A 16634-nucleotide genomic window follows, 5' to 3' on the forward strand; every position below is an offset into this window, starting at 1 on the left:
TCATGCTTACTTACATTTGATAATGTAGTTGTCACTTAGTAGTAAAATGGTGTGCATGAATGTGAACTATGGAAGTATGCGGGGTGACAATTCTTTTATTTAAAGATCAAAGCCTTGAATCCAAAGAGTTAACTGTAGAGTTTATGTTGACCGACAGCAGGAAGGTGGTCCTGCCTTGAGATAAGCTGTCATGGACAAATTGCTTCCACGACTGGTTGTTTTACAACAAGCAATGAGTGACATTAATCAATCATGCACCAAAACGTGTGCTAAATTTCTGTTTATGGACAAAATTCATGATGATTATACACACAACGAGTGATGCATCAATAGCCTTCGGTTACCGTACATACCATACAAGTTCTTGCAAAATACTGATAAGACACATTTGCACTACAACTGTGAACACAAAACACTTCAGTGGGAACACACACCGATTAGCCACATATGGAAGGCTAACATTTCTTTTCAATAGTAGTCACATAGGCAACATCTCCGCCCCGCAGCAATGAAGGATGCAAAAAGTGTGTCTGTAATGTCTGTACTACCTATGTGTAAAAGTTAAGTTATGGTTTTGAAAATACAGACATACAGACAGATGTATTTTTTTCTGTTACTGATTATTTTGCACAACTATTGAGTCAACTGTATTATACAATAAGTTCTGCTGATACTTCTAAACATTGTAATGAAAAATACTGTGTGTCATTCTTGGAGAGATGACCCTTATCCAAAATGAAGCAGGGCTTCATTTAGGAATAAAAGGAGTGGCCAGACAGTAAACACAAGCTTTAGAGAAAACACCTCTGCTCCTTCTCACAAACCATCCCAGAAGACCCTTCACTACTCCATTGAAACTATAGGCAACTTTCATACTCCCTGGACCTCTGTCTGACCCTTCCACTCACTGAGGAGAAAATGGCCTTTCTGCTAATGAAACATGGTATGGGCTTGAAGGCTAAGAACTTTATGGAAATTATTAGTGAAGAAAACTGAAAGAACAGCTGAGTGAGGAGAAAGAAAGGTATCGAACTGTGTCTTCTGCCTCTGTGTGAATTGAGCACTTTAGCTGCATTTTTCAGAATGGCCAAGTGTTTGAATTTTAATTACATGTGTGTAGGCATGTTAGGGGAGTGAAGAGGTTAATAGCAACCTTTCCCTGTAAGCACACAAACACACACACGCACAGTAAATGGACAAGGTGCGTTGTGAGAGTTATGGGTCTGTCGAATGCCACTTAATACCTTATTGTTCCCTGAAGGCAAATAAATAATTCATTCTGCTTGTTAGGTAAACCAGACCCCCTTGCATCGAGTAGACATTCTGGTGATGTTTATCCACTCCTCTATTGGCTGGAGATTTTAGGATTCATTACTCAGGAGCAGAAGAGGACTTTAAACCAGGCTGATTAATGTGCACAGATTCCAGTAAGTCCACTCCCTCACCGTTACACTGACTGTGCTTGGAAGAGATCCATGAAGAGGGGGGTCCAGCCGCATTTCAGGGGAGTGTCGCATCAACGTAGTTAACGGATAGTAAACTATCGTCGACCAGCAGCCCATAGCAATCACACAACGCAGCAAACAGTCTATCGCCTGATGGCTGAAGCACAGAATCTGGGCCTTGTTTGTCTTTGGAAAGCAAATCTGTTGGAGAAAACCACAATGCTACTGGAAGTGGCATTATTGGGCCCCTGGAGGCAATGTCTTTTGGATGACATCAAACCGAAGTCCTCATTCAGTGCGGGCACTAAAGATAGTGTGGCCTGTATCACAAACAGCAAGGGATGGTGTTCTGGCTGAATTCCCAGTTTAGGTTCTTTCATTGTGGCAATATAATCACCCTCCCCTTATGTATCTTCGAGGAAACAGTTCCCAACTTCTTCCTTCAAGCTGACCCACGATGCATATTCTGATGCAAAATGGCAGCTATGCAACACCCATGTGGATTCTACACATTGGTGGTGGCTGACTTGACTCAAGCCCCCTCTTCTATGTAAAGCCCTTCAATATTACTGCCATTTATTGGCAATATCCTGGGAAGTGGCTAAAACATGCAATCCATTATAAAGAGAGCAAAAATATTTGTTTCAGATTGGTTTCATGTTTATACATATGCATGTATATATGTTTGTATCCATCCATATGCACTGTATGTTACAATTTTAGATGGTGCTCTCATTACGGCTACTGACTTACCTTAATACACAGGAATAGTGCCCGATGTCTTGCAGCTCCGCCGGTCGGAACCATATGGCGTCCTCCTCTTTGCTCATGCGCACACCATCAAAAGAGATGGGCTCCTCGAAGTCTCCGTGGCCCGTGCTTTTGTACCACATGAGGCTGAGTCCGGCGCTCTGGGCATGGGTATAGTTCGCCCGAATATATCCATAAAATAAAGCACATTTAATCCGAACTGGCTCCCCCAGAAGCACTTTGTATTTCAAGTAGTCCACCGACCAATCAGTACAGCCATCCACTGAGAAAAAAAAGAAAACAGAAGAGGTGAGTTTACTATGCATGTAATAACAGTGTAATAACAAGGATGTATAACTATTAATATGTGACAGGCCATATCATTATTTTGCATTTCTATGTTTAGTTCTATCTGTTATATGTACTTGAAGTTTATAAACATTCAGTTATATATAAACATGGGAAAATAATTCTGTTTCTATGAGAAACTTAATATTAACTAAAAAAATGATTCTATCTGAAATCCACTTTCATCGGTCTGTCAGTATGGTACATAATGCTGTCTTTCACTCAGGTCTTCCTGTTTATCAATTGAAGAAAACAGTTCAAGGTCAACAAAATAAATTTAAGAAAGGACAGAGCATTTTCTAACATTCAGATCTAATCAGCACGTCTAACACAGCTTTTAGTGAAGTGAACATTTCCTTGTTTATACTGGGAAAGAAAATTCACTCATGATCAAGTAGTGTCCATTATCCAATCAATACTCCCCTTTAATTACAATACAAAAGTTTCACAGTATGAAATTAAAATGAGTCAAACATGTTGTGTGATGTAATATATTTCCATTATCTGCAAAACAGCTTGTTGCAATGAGGCATAGCAGCATTTGCTTCCACGGATCCCGCCAGCAATACTGTTACTGAAAAAACTATCATTACAATCACTGCAAGAAGACACAGCCTAAGTGGGCTGAAATAACATAAACCGCATTAAAATAAGGCAGAGCCCACAGCAGACGCTGGCCGTTTAACGGCTGACTACGTGCTCAGTCAGGCCTGTCTGTGCAGTAGCACCAGCTGCGACCCAGAGAGGGAAGCAGACATGCGTGATCCAGCCAGTCAGGGGCCACACAGTCCCACATGAGATGCGACCATGAGACTGGGTAGCAGACAGGCACACATGGCCCCGAGACAGAGCCAGGACCACTCCACTCTTTCCAACACACACACACAGAAGCCCTCAACACACCCATTCATACACATATAACCCCCTGATACACACAAACACACACATAATGCCCAATACACACGCATACACAGCAACCAACCCCGACGAGACATTTGTAGACACTTATGCACAAAATCACACACATAACCCCCTGACACACACACACGTACACACACACACACACACACACACACACACTAAAACACATACACCCCCCCCCAACAAGTGACAGAGAGAAAGTGTGTGTGTGTGTGTGTGTGTGTGTGTGTGTGTATGTGTGTGTGTGTGTGTGTGTGTGTGTGTGTGCGTGAAGGCAGAGTTCAAAATGAAGGGATTTTGGATGGGATCGCCTATCAGCCACAAGAGCCTCCCATAAGAAAGACGTTTAAGGGTTCAATGTATATCTTAACACTAATAATGATGGTAATAATCTCAACTGGTAGAACAATGCCTCTTAGTTGGAGCAATACATTTTTCTGAGCCCTAACAGAATGGTCCATGCAGTCACGAGTCCTGAGATGTTGCGCACTAGCCCCACTCTCAGCACAGGTTGCTGTGTTGCACACTCGCAGCCTGTTGACAGATTCCATCAGATTCAAAATTTGTTGTTAACTAAATCTATATTATAATGTTAAGTAAATTTAATGTTAACTAAATCTACATTATAGTGTGCACAGCCCCGAGAGCTCTCCCCTGGATGAAAACGCTCATGGCTAGCCCTGCCTACCAGGTGAGTCATCCTCTGAACTCCGGCTCCCTGTCCCGCCACCACCTGGTCTCCGAAACACTCTTTTTTGCCAACATACAGCTTTCTTAGAAGATGATCTGAGGGCACTGGGGGAGTGAAGTTCCCCTCCATCATGAGCTTTGCTGGGTCACAGGAAGCTCATTGGACATGCAGATGGGAAGGTTGTCTCTCAAAATTTCAGATTGGCAAAGGTGTGTTTTGCAATGGGGTGTGAGGGAAAAATACTGTGGAACTTCACAGCACTGCTTACAAACCCAAACCCAGATCATCTGCCCGGCCTCCTCCCACTCCTCTGAATTCCCCTGCCGAGCTGTGGTGAAGCACTATCACTAATTGAAAGGAAGTGCTGTGGGGTTTCAGGGGTTTGACTTCGCTGGTTATGCAGTGGTTAGACTGGGAAAATGGGCAAGTTAAATGGATTGGGGGTTGAATACTTCAGGGTAAGGAGTAAATGTTTTTGGTCAGTGAATCAATGGTCAATTCCCAGTCCAGTGTCACTTCATGTCAGTGTAAAAATCCTGGGATAAGGAGCACACAGCCTTAGTTTTCATTTTTTTAGATTTTTTCATAGTCGTTTATTTTCAGTTTATTTCACACTCATCCGGAGTGACTTATAGACTTATATGCTGTAGATTACATGTTTACATGCAACCCCTCTTTACAGTTGGATAGTAACTGAAGCAATTTGGGTGAAGCACCTTGCCCCAGGGCACAACTGCACTGCTCCAGCTGAGCACTGAACCTGCAAACTTCAGGCTACAAGCTCAGCCTCCTTAATGTCAGCGGTCGGGTGCCTCGGTCTCTTCACCACATTCTACCCTGAGCTGCAGGCTTTGGTGCGGCTCACAGTATTCTGTGTCCTCTCTCCTTCCGCCCCTTGTGCAGTGCAAGCCAACCTCTCCTTCCCCTCATTACGCCTCTCCCTGCATTACTCCCAGCTGAAACAGCTGGCCCGCACATCTGCTGAGCACTCCACGGGCCAATCCTAGCTGCGCATCCGTACATATTTTATTTACCAAAGAAACAAATCGGCAGCTAATTAATGGTAGGAGAACATGCTGGCGATTCAGCCGCGCCATTCGGGTCTGTCTCCACTGCGGTCCCATTAATCTCCCTTTCTCTCTCTCCGCTCTCCCCGCGTGCGGATCCAGTGAACTGACCGCTGTGAACAAGCACAGACAGCTTAGCCGAGACAGAGCTGTAAGGAGTGATAGCCAGTTAAAGCTCATGCAATGCCGTCCTTTTCTCTCTGTGCAACTGTGTGCATATTTCAGTATTACCAAACCAAACCAGGATCAAACCAAGGCCAGATTAATTGAACTGCTGGTGTTGGAAATATCACTACAATCATTTAACACTTGATTATGATCATTCCTGTATTATGGCATTCCAAAACACTACTGTCAAGATATTGGTGCATTGTAAATGTAAAAGCTGTTATCACCAACTACTTGTTTTTGTGGGTGCCCTAAATCATGCGGACTCACAAGACAAATAAATAAGACACATTGCATGAAGAATTAACTGCCAGTGATAACACACTCTAAGCTTATGACTCCCATGTTTACAGTATGACACACCATTAACTATTTTTGTACATCAGAACATCATAAACGTTGCTCTCCTCATCACTGATCAAATGAGCTTTTTAAATGAGGGAGCACAGGACTCCAAACCAAATTTAAAGGCATTTGACAGGGTAGGTACTATTGGGGTTCTTGTGCACTGTAATACCTCTCCTTTTATGGGAAATTTTAAACAATCCAACCAAGTTGACCTACAGTTTATTTATTTATTTATTGTTATTTTATGTTCTAAATTTAGAGTGGAGTCAAGACCCTCATGGTGCCTTCCTCTGTTGCCATGGTGACAAAGGAGTTAACCTTGCTAATCAAGCACTGACTAATTAAGCACCATTTTGTGTACAGTAATAACTGCACGCTGTGTGGCAATCTGTAACTAAAGCCAGCACTCGCGAGGATCGCTTGGTGTAATTATCACCCTTAATTATCTGTACAGGCTCTCTCTCTTCCACAGGAGGAAAAGGAACTCCCCAGACTGCTCCTTATACACCCATCCAGCCAAGCACAACAAACACACTGTTAGGTATATGAATAGGTACACATATATACAGATATAGTGTGAATAAGTGCACACATAATATTATTGTTTCTGTTTTTCTGAAGCTCTTAGATCTATTGACTGTGTACTATCTGAGAGAGGAAGTCTGAGAGAGAGAAATTTATATGTATGCATATATGCAAACTCATATATATGTCTGTGTTTTATGCACAACATAAATGTACTTATATTTCATACTGTACATGGTTGCTTTGGCTACTGCACAAGGTGGTTTTTATTTGTCCACCCAATGATTCTAGCCATTGAATTTGAATTTGGGAGACTGTGAGAGAGAGAAGAGAGAGGGAGATATGAGCGGGTGAAACAGAGGGATAGGAAAGAGACCTGAGAGGATGAGAGAGAGGTATAGGGAACAAGAGAGGGAGACTACCAGAGAGGGGAAAAGAGAAAGAGAAAGAGATTTGAGAAGATATAAAGGAACACGAGAGCGATATAAGGAACACGAGAAGGAGAGTGACAGAAAGAGGGAGAATGAGAATAAAAGGAATGGGGGTAGAGGTGTGCATGTGTATGTGCGTGTGTTTATGTGTGCATGTGTGTGTGCATGTGTGTGCATGTGTGCACATGTGTGTGTTTATGTGTATGTGTGTGTGTGTATTTATGTGTGTGTGTGTATGTGTGTGCGCGCGCGTTCATGTGTGTGTGCATGTGTGTGTTTATGTGTATGTGTGCGTGTGTGTGCGTGTGTGTGTGTCTGTGTGTGTGTGTATGTGTGCATGTGTGTGTTTGTGTATATGTATATGTGTGTGTGTCTGTGTGTGTGTATGTGTGCATGTGTGTGTTTGTGTGTATGTATATGTGTGTGTGTCTGTGTGTGTACGGGGGGTTCTGTTCTGCCAAACACCACCCCATCGCTGCAGACGATCCTCAGTCTGAATTATTCCAATTACTCTCAACCAGCTGCAGAGCTTGGGAAGCTGATGGCGCTCTGACACCTGACATCTGAGGCTGCCTTTGCTGCCACCTCCCCCGATCAGAGAACCGATTAATTCACCAATCCAGCTCCCTCAGTTCGTAGCACTGAGACATTGCCTTCTGTCTCTGCCTCCTCACCCTCTCCCACTTCCTTTCCTCCAGTGGGTTAACGCCCACCTGCTTCCCAATGCCCCGCCCCTCCTCCTACCTCAAACCTCACGCCGTTGCATAACCGCCATTGACATTTCCGATAAACACCTCTGGCATTTATTAATCTTTGTGATTGTTGCGCTTAGGTTCAAAACTAGACATCCTAATTTTCTCATTTGAATACTGGGACACATTCAGAAAAGATAAAGATGGCTCTGTCGGGCATATTATTATTTCTCAGTGATGTTATTGACATTGCTCGAACAGACTGCCTGAAGTGGAATATAACACACGCCATGGTTTTCCTCCCAGTAAGACAGAAATCTCATCAGAGAACACCTTGTTGCCATCCTTTCATTAAAGTTGTTGTAGACCCATTAAATAAACATGAAAAATGTCAAGGGGAAATATTGCACTTATTTAAGAAGTAAATAGAGTCATTCTGAGATACTTATTGCCACTCTTGTTTTTTTGTAAACTAATATAATACATTGTAAAAAATTAATATGCTTCTCTAAAGTGTTATATTGGTTTCCAATCTCATCTAATTTGGTGAAAACAGTCTATTCCAGTCGGAGTTAAATCCCCCTTTCTCAGTAGCCACGCTAATGGCCTTGTGCCATTATACTACATCACATTTATGTGCGAATGAAAATTGACAGCTCAAAATTAATTAGGTCACCTGCTCCTGATTTTCTATCCGGTTGCCCAGATCCTGCTACATAGTGCAGGGGAAACATGCAGGAGACTTCAAATCAAGCCATTGCTGCAATGACAATCTGGCTTCCAATCAACCTATATCACAGCAATGGCAGTCTGGCTTCCAATCAACCCATCACTGCAGCTGCAGCCTGTCTTCCAATCAAGCCATCACTGCAATGACAATCTGGCTTCCAATCAACCTATCACTGCAATGACAGTCTGATTGAAGAACTGGAAAATAATTCCTATGTAATCTCCACATGAGCAGACAAAAAGAGCTGCAGCTGCTACCGTAATGTCCTACTCCACTGAACTCAGCTAGGGCAAGGTACCCACTCCACATGGAGGCAATGACTGTTTCTCCTGCTTTGAAAATTAATAGGTTCCCACAGTATGGCAGAACATGACTGTTTTATGGCAGAATGTGACCACCTAAGTGAAATTAACAAACAGTGCTTATTGACCTTTGGTTCAGAGCTATACGTACCGATAGAATTCTAGAAATTAATGTATACTAAGAGGAAAATGCTATTTTAGAGCTGAGATGTTGAATATGTCATCTATTCAATTAATTGGTCAACACTGTGGGCTAAAAGGTTTGCGTGCCCACACACACAATGTGGTATATTTCAAACTTTTTTCCTGTGTCTTGACAACTACGTATACAGCTTCATGGAAAGTGGATGCAATTAAATCATTTTCATGGGGATATTTGTTACAGTTAAAGAGGTGTGCAGTAAGTAATTTGTTTCATAATGCCTAAGGGGTCTTCATTCATCCCCGGCACAATGATAAAAAGGTTGGCAGTTCTCATTTTGTTTGTGATAGATATTCGGCAGCACACAAACAACATTATCAAAGTGGGAAAAATAATGTTTCTAGATGTTATACTTTAATATTATTAGCATTGCACAGCGAAAGGCATATTCTTCATAAATAATTATTTTAGATGAATGTATACATATACAGCATACGCACAGAGGTGGGTGGATTTGAATTTGATTCTGAATAAAATCTATGACAGTGAAATGCAATGTGATAAATCAGCATGGAGGAAAAAAGATAAAAAAGGATCACCTATGTTTCTTGGGGGGGGGGGGGGGGGGGGGTTGTCACTGAATTGTAATTTCAATCAACAAAACACTCGAGTCAGCTCACACCCAGGAGCTCCGTGCAGTCCTTCATTTACATGGATGGGGCCTTTATTTACAGAGGCATGTGGCTTCCAGAATTTACCTGTGGAACAACAGGCTGACTGCTTTTCCTAAAGGCACTGCGTCAGCCCACCTGGGAGTGAACCTGTAGTACTGTGTGGACCTCACGCAGTTATGACACTACCTCAGCAAGCATGGGTTATGATTCTTTATGATTCCTTATCAGTCTGACGCGTAGCGGCGGGATAATGCATGGCCTCTGCCTGTCCAGAGGCAGTTCCACGGTGATGTTCCTCAGAACAGACAGAACACACCCCAGGGACAAATTCCATAATAAGGCTGCTCTCTTTGTACTGCGCTTTAGCAAAGTAATAAATACTTCCCCTGAAGCAATGGTTATTTCACAAAGATTCATACAAAACTGTCTTCCTCCTACCACCTCTCTCTCTCCCCTCCCTGTCTCAGCTCTCCCTCTCTTTCTCTCAGCCTCTCTCTATCTCTCCCTACATCCTCTCTCTGTCCTTTAATGCACCCTCTCTTTGATGTTGCATGTTGCTGGCCATGAAGGAGACCCTCCTCTCCCACACACAAGCTATATCCAGGTCTTGTTCACACAGCACCTAAACCACACAGTTATGAATTCTTTCTGTTCCTAGTATTGTAAAGTTCACACACAGTCTAGTTAATGTGGTAGAAGCAGGTAGCTTCTACAGCTTTCTCTGCCTGAAAACTAGTGTATGTGTGAGTGGGAGTCGAGGTCGATGACTAGTTGTAGATGCAATTAAGACAACTGTGCCAGCGATACACTATGCTTGGCAAGCTTAGTGACTGACCAACATCCAGAGGTATCATTTTAATTGGGGGGCTACCTGAGAAAAGCCCAGCCTGTTTCATTAAGAAAGTTTAATGAAATAAAATGCAGTCTGAAGTTCACAACAACAACAACCTTGGTGTTAGCATTGAGTTTCAAAGAATTCAAGCTGTTGTTACTTATAGTCTAAGTAAGCCTAAGTGAGAAAAACTGTGTGTTGTTGCCTCAGTAAAAACCACCAGCAATACTGCAGCAGACAGACTTGATGGGTTCAACTTTGGCACATAACAAAAGGTAAGCTGAGTCAAACAGATTTTCAAAACTGCTAGATATCTTTCTCAAGTGCTTTCATTTCATTCCCCAGAATTTCACTCGGTTACGCTGTTACCAGGAAGCACAGAACGGTGTTGGACAAACTAAACTCTTTCGGGAAAGCATTTTCCTTTTTTTTTTTTGGAAAAGTGTTGCCTTTGTGGTAAAGCATTCTACAAAAAAACAAAAAAAAAAAAACAAAAAACAAAACTTGGCTTCAATTCCCAGGTGCAGCACTGGTTTTATCCTCAAGCAAGCTCCAGCAGATAACCTGCACTGCTTCAGGTAATGTCCATCTGTATAGATGAGCAATACGGAGAAATCTCAGCTGTGTAAGACACTGTGCCTGTTGAGTAAATTAATGGATAATTATAATAAAAGAAGGTGCGTGACCTCAAAGCTCAGGGACCGAAGGGGCTGCACATTCCGCTCGCTGTTCCACACTCCTCCTCCAGGGGCACACCACCCTTTCCCTGTTCTAACTCTCTCTCCTGTGCTGTCTCTCTCTCTGCTCAGGGGCCTTCATTAACACTACACTAATTAAAAGAAGTTTGGCAGTGATGGTTTGTTTTCTTTCTTATCCATTGGGAGCTGTGGGAGAGGGGATGAAGGGTAAGGGGGCAGAGGGAGGGGGGGTGTTTCTGTATATTTCCATTCAATCACCTAAACGCCCCCTTTCTGCCTCTCTCTCTCCTTCTCTCTGGTGGTCTCTCATGCAGATATATCACCCAGTGAACTCACATAAAGCTGTTTCCTCCCTCTCCGCCGCCTTCCCAAATGAAGTGTAATTATTGTGTTGGGCGGGTGGTTTACTTTTATTGCGACAGAAAGGAGAGGTCCACTTGCTTCATTGCGCTGTAACCTCTCTCCTTCTATTCTGTCCATCCTGCTCACCCTTTTCCTCTTAATAAACAACACTCCCATGCCTACCAGCATCATCAGCACTTACTGATACAATGTAGTTGTTTTGCACATTTTCCCACCCCCTACCATCCTTCACATGGTTGGTGCTTCACATCATACAGGACACCGGGCATGCTTTGTTATTTTAGATTCTTAGGACCTCCCGTTTAATATGTTTAGGAGACAATTAAATAAGCTCTGAGGTCATAATTAATTAGTAAGCTGGCAAAATCAGCTGGCGGAGCAATTCCAGACCCTCTGTTTTTTCACTCCCCTCTAGTTATCAGCATCTCACTATATCCTTAATGACCAGCTGTGAGCTCATACCCATACTAGGACCACTGCAAACAGTTGTGGCAAATAAGAGACACTACCACTTCCCATTTGTGTTCCAGCAGTAATTCTACAATAAAGAACCATAGTAATACTAATTTTTATTTTCCTTTTTAAAACTGTGCCATCCGCATTTTTTGAATGATATGTTTTAATGTAAAAACAAGGGCAGTAGATGTGTCTAAACAGACTGCATCAGGTGTGCTTTGGAAAGCAAGAAAAGTGTGGCTGTTGCACTATATAAATACATCTATGAGGGCTGAAAAACAAGTTATATGACTAAATTATATGCCTGTGCTAATAGCCTTGCTCTACATTTAGCTTAGACATTCTTGCTTTTAACACAGTTTACCTTGCCTTTGGATTTGCAATACGAAAGTGCATATTTGGAAAGCACTAACTTAGAAATATATGTTGGCACTGTGTGTTGAAGGCTGGATGATAATAACTGATATCTGCATTAAGAAGCTCTTGGAAATTGGTTTCATGTAATTCAGGTGTTCGTGAGGAGCTATGGGACTTTGTCAAGATGATCAAGATAATTCATAGATTCCTGCTGCAAGGAGACCGAGAGGGCACATTCTCACCATGAGAACAGCTTCAACAACAGCTTCAACATACAGTCCTTTTGTATAGATAAACCACAGAACATCTTCAGATAAGAATTGCTCAAACCACAGACCTACCAGCTTACACACACACACACACACACATACACACAGACGCATCCACATACACACACACGCACACAGCAAGACACAAGCTTCGACATAAACGCTGAACAGTCATACTTTTCTCCCTCACAGTTCATGTGCTTTAGCGGATTGTTGGTGTCTAATCCTACCCTGCCATTTTCCACCTTGTAAATATGCTGCTGCAGCAGAATTGCTCTGGGTTAAAGGGTTAAATCACCCCCATCTGTGGTACTGAAAAGTGGGGGAGATTGCCACCATCGTATCATGTCAATGTCAAGAACCAATCATCCACACAGCTTCACAGAGCAAACTTCTGTGATCGCTGGACCGGCAATACAGTGTTACAAGTGTTACTGTTACTGTTTATTCTTTCAGGTTTTAGAGAATGCAACCAATCAATTTTCTGTCTTAAAGTGGATAGTGTGATGTCCTCATATATTAGTTAGACTAGGTCCTCTCATTTTCACAGTACCTTGACCTGAATTGCATTTTGCACTGGTTTTTGTCATGAAGTTAAATTTACAGCAATTAGTCTAATTGAACATCTGATGGCCTGGCCTTGTATGTTTTTAGATTTTCCATCATCTTCCTTTTAATAAAGGGTCCTATGTCCTTCTTAGCTTCTTACCTATTTCTTCTCTTTGTTGCCCTTTTATTATCTTTGGACTGCAAATGAGCGACAAACCTTTTATAGCCTGACATGCTGCATTATTACATCACTAAAAATAATAAAATAACAATAAATATGAATGAGCATACCTGCAAAGAGTTCAGATGGTGGATACCATGCAGATGAAAACTGGAAAGTGAGTATATCTCACACAAACTAAAAATTCCTGGGCTCACAGCCAGTCGGTATCTTTCTGGGTTCAGTCATGACAACTCTTTAACCTTATGCCCACAAGGTAATCAGGTTATGCCTACAATGGATCAGTGGTACTGCTGTTTGCTGCAGACGGTGAGTGCCAAGATGCAACCAATAAACAAATAAAATTTTCTTTGATATCTATCTTGTTGTGAAGTGTCCAATAAACTGGGGGCATTTTAGGTTTTATAGATACAATCCCCTGGTGCATGCAGTGTCGACTCAGTGCAAGTGTGACTTCCCATGGTGACGTTTATCGCCTCCAGTGAAATCAATCAGAGTTGATAAGTAAGCCAGACCATTATTCTCAGATGACACCAGCCCTCTCGTTCAGTTATTGGGCAGAAATGGAAATATCTCGAGCCCCCCCCCATTGACAGACAGATAAGCCCTATCACAAGGATCAGACTCATTGTCTCCTTCCCTTATTCTCCACCCCTCATAACAGTCCGTCTCCATTCCTTGTCTCCTGCTCTCTGTCTCTCCACTCTAACAGGACCGCTCGTCATTTGCATGCAAATGCGACACAATTATTGTTCTTTTTTCCTCGTCTGGATCAACATGGCAGACGGTCCCTCGGGCCTCTCTCTCCAAACCCAGATCACATTCCCTCACGGTTCCCCAAAGTCACGCTTCTTCCCACCTCCGCACATTATTGGAAAGCACCGGTGGAATTCTTTGGTTCTTCTGGTCCAATGGGGTGACAATCTGTGTGGGTCTCTCTAAGGGGCAGGGCATGGCAAGGGAGATGCATTGGTGCACTGGAATGGTTTTCCAATCAAGAGAACAGAACACAGGTGGCAACATGAAGTGGAGGAGAAGAACAGCGATTTATTTTAGTAAAATGGCTCCAGCTTTGATTCCTGTAAGCAGCACTGCATTAATCATCTCAGCCGATCATCATCCTTGTCATTGTCCTCATAAAATCCTGTTGGATAGTTCTCAGTTGAAAGGGTGGGTAGCACAAACACAAACAAACACATTCATTTGACATGATTATCATGGATTGCACAGCAAATGACAACTTTCACTACCAATAGGCACTTGTATTCAAGTGTGTAATCTATCCAGAGAACTGATGGCAATTGTTTTGTCTAATGTAGGATAATGGATAGTGTGTCTGAATCACTGTGTGTATTAGTATGACATGTAAATAAATCAAGGCTCAACGCTGGAGAAACACATTGGAGTAGATGTGCTATTTCTGACACTTACAATGGAGTGGACGTTTTGACAACTGAAATACAATCCCTTCTAGGCACAGAGCAATCAGTTGCATTCCTATATTTTGAGATCACTGTGAACTATGTACCTTTTGCACAGAGAACTTGAAATAATGCCTCAACAGTCAACCTGCAATGACTTGTATTGATGTCTGCATATGCCAACTAAACCCAGGGCATGTTCTGAGCGGGTCTTGTTTCTGAGATGTCAAGCTCAATAACTCAGATCTGACCTTTCCTCAGATATGTGCAGGGAACGTGGGGAGAGAGAGAGGAGAAAAAGAGAGAGTAAGAGTAAGTATTCACGGTTGACACATTCAGCTCCCGTTGTTTGTCTACATATTGTCCTGTCATTTTTGTTGAAATTACATGAACCCTAAAGCCCACCCCTCTGCCACCATTCTTTAAACCATGTCCACTTGCACTGCAATCACTGAGAGATTGCTCTGAACTTAATGGGGATTTTTTGTTGTTATATAAGTTTATATACTACACATACTGTTGGTTATATGAAAAAGTCTTCATCTGAGGCTTCCTCTAAGACATTTTCAAGTAGACACCTTCAGTTTAATGTTAGATCTTGGTGAAAACTTGGTGAAAATTGATCTCCCCTCTCAGATTTTGGAGATCTCTTATATCATCCCCTCAACCTAGCAAAAGCCTCCGGATACAAATTTCATACGTTCAATATTGAAGAATCTGTGGTGTACAACAGTGCTGAATCTTTGATGACGATGTCTGCTATGGATTACAGTGAAAAACCAAAAAAGAGTATGAATCCTTCAGTGTTAATGTGTTAGAGGGTATAGAAAAAGCATTGCCGATGTTTGTGATGCGTGCATGCATGTGTGTGTGTGTATATGTGGACTTGTGTTTATGTAGGTGTGCATTACATGAACGCTTTGCTTGAAAACACAGCAGCGACTAAGTAATAGAAGGAAAAAGAGCAAAAGAAATGGAGAAATGCACTATGAAGCACTGGGATACATAGACCAAACAGCTGGGATGCGCAAGAGCCCGTTTGCATATTAGAATTCCAATTACACTCCTGTTGCACGACATGTTCTTAAAGTGCTGATCATTTCATTCCAACAAGTTGCTATTAATCACTATGGTAATCAGGCCTGTTTGTTTCGCTGTAGCTCCCACACAGACCACTGAGAGCGCGGCCCGCGCGGAACCCCCCGGCTCGGAGGCACTGACTCGGAACCTCGGAAGCAGTGATGAGAATTAGAGGACATTACCGTCGGACAATGAAATAAAAGCACCTGCATGACGAGGAGCCAAGCGAGGATGAGACACAATTCAATTACACCACAGTGGAGAAGGAATGCGCCTAAGTTAATTACAGTGGCGGCAATCAATGGGCAAGGGCCACCGAGAGTGCAGAGGACCCGGGAGCTCACACAGTGCCCTCAATGGTCACATGGTCGGTCCTCAATGGTCACATGACCACTGATATCTGACAGCTGTGAATACCAATATGGCTACATGATGGATACCACAAACAGCAGCATCTAGGGAGTGGTATTTTGCTTGTTTGTTTTTTCTGTGAATGTGCTGGGCACAGGCAAACGACACTGATCAATCCACTACAATTCAGTCAAATGCAGAAATGCTACTTGTGATTTCTCCTTTATGCATGAAATACTAACTCATTCACTGATAAAACCTCTATTAGGGGCAGTGAACAAAGAATGGAAACAGTTACTCTATTTATAAATATCATAATTTAGTGGACATGCATTTTTAAACAACTGTCAGGGCTCCGCCCTCCTAGCTGTGGTGTTTTTGTTTTTCCCTGTCCATGTGCTTTTGTTTTTCCTTGTGTTCCAGCCCCGCCCCGCTCCCCGCCTGGTCCCCGCCCACCTGATTGCCCCATTACCTTCACCTGCCTGCCTGCTCACCTGCATCTCATCTCCTCATCAGCCCAGCCCTATTTCTACCCTGCTTGTTCCTGTCTTGTTTGCCAGTTCGTCTCAGTGTTTTCGTACCTGTTTCGTTCCCGCAGTTTTTTGGATTTCTGTATTCTCTGTGCCTGACTCTGCCTGCCCTTCGTCTTCGTTTCCTGCCTGCCGTTTTGTCCCTTTGCCTGATTGTTTGCCTGCCCGGTTCCTGATCCTGCCTGCTTCTGTTACTGACCCTGTTTTTGTCCACGGACTGCCTTCCGGTTTTCGACCCTGCCTGCTTTTGGTTTTGCTACTTTCCTGCCGTCATTATGAACCCGCCTGCAACCTGAAGCTCTCTTGGTCTGCG

The 16634-nt window shown here is 42.8% G+C and overlaps 1 protein-coding gene across 2 annotated transcripts in view; it reads right to left on the reverse strand.

The window, feature by feature from the left end:
- Positions 1–16634, reverse strand: part of LOC118789013 (interleukin-1 receptor accessory protein-like 1) — a 319783-nt gene that overhangs the window by 183647 nt on the left and 119502 nt on the right. For both annotated transcript variants that reach the window (XM_036545289.1, XM_036545288.1), the window contains exon 3: positions 2199–2478. In XM_036545289.1, coding sequence (XP_036401182.1) covers positions 2199–2478 — 280 coding nt within the window. The remainder of the gene's footprint in view (positions 1–2198; positions 2479–16634) is intronic.

This window comes from Megalops cyprinoides, chromosome 14 (genome assembly GCF_013368585.1).
Source record: "Megalops cyprinoides isolate fMegCyp1 chromosome 14, fMegCyp1.pri, whole genome shotgun sequence".
Classification (NCBI taxonomy): domain Eukaryota; kingdom Metazoa; phylum Chordata; class Actinopteri; order Elopiformes; family Megalopidae; genus Megalops; species Megalops cyprinoides.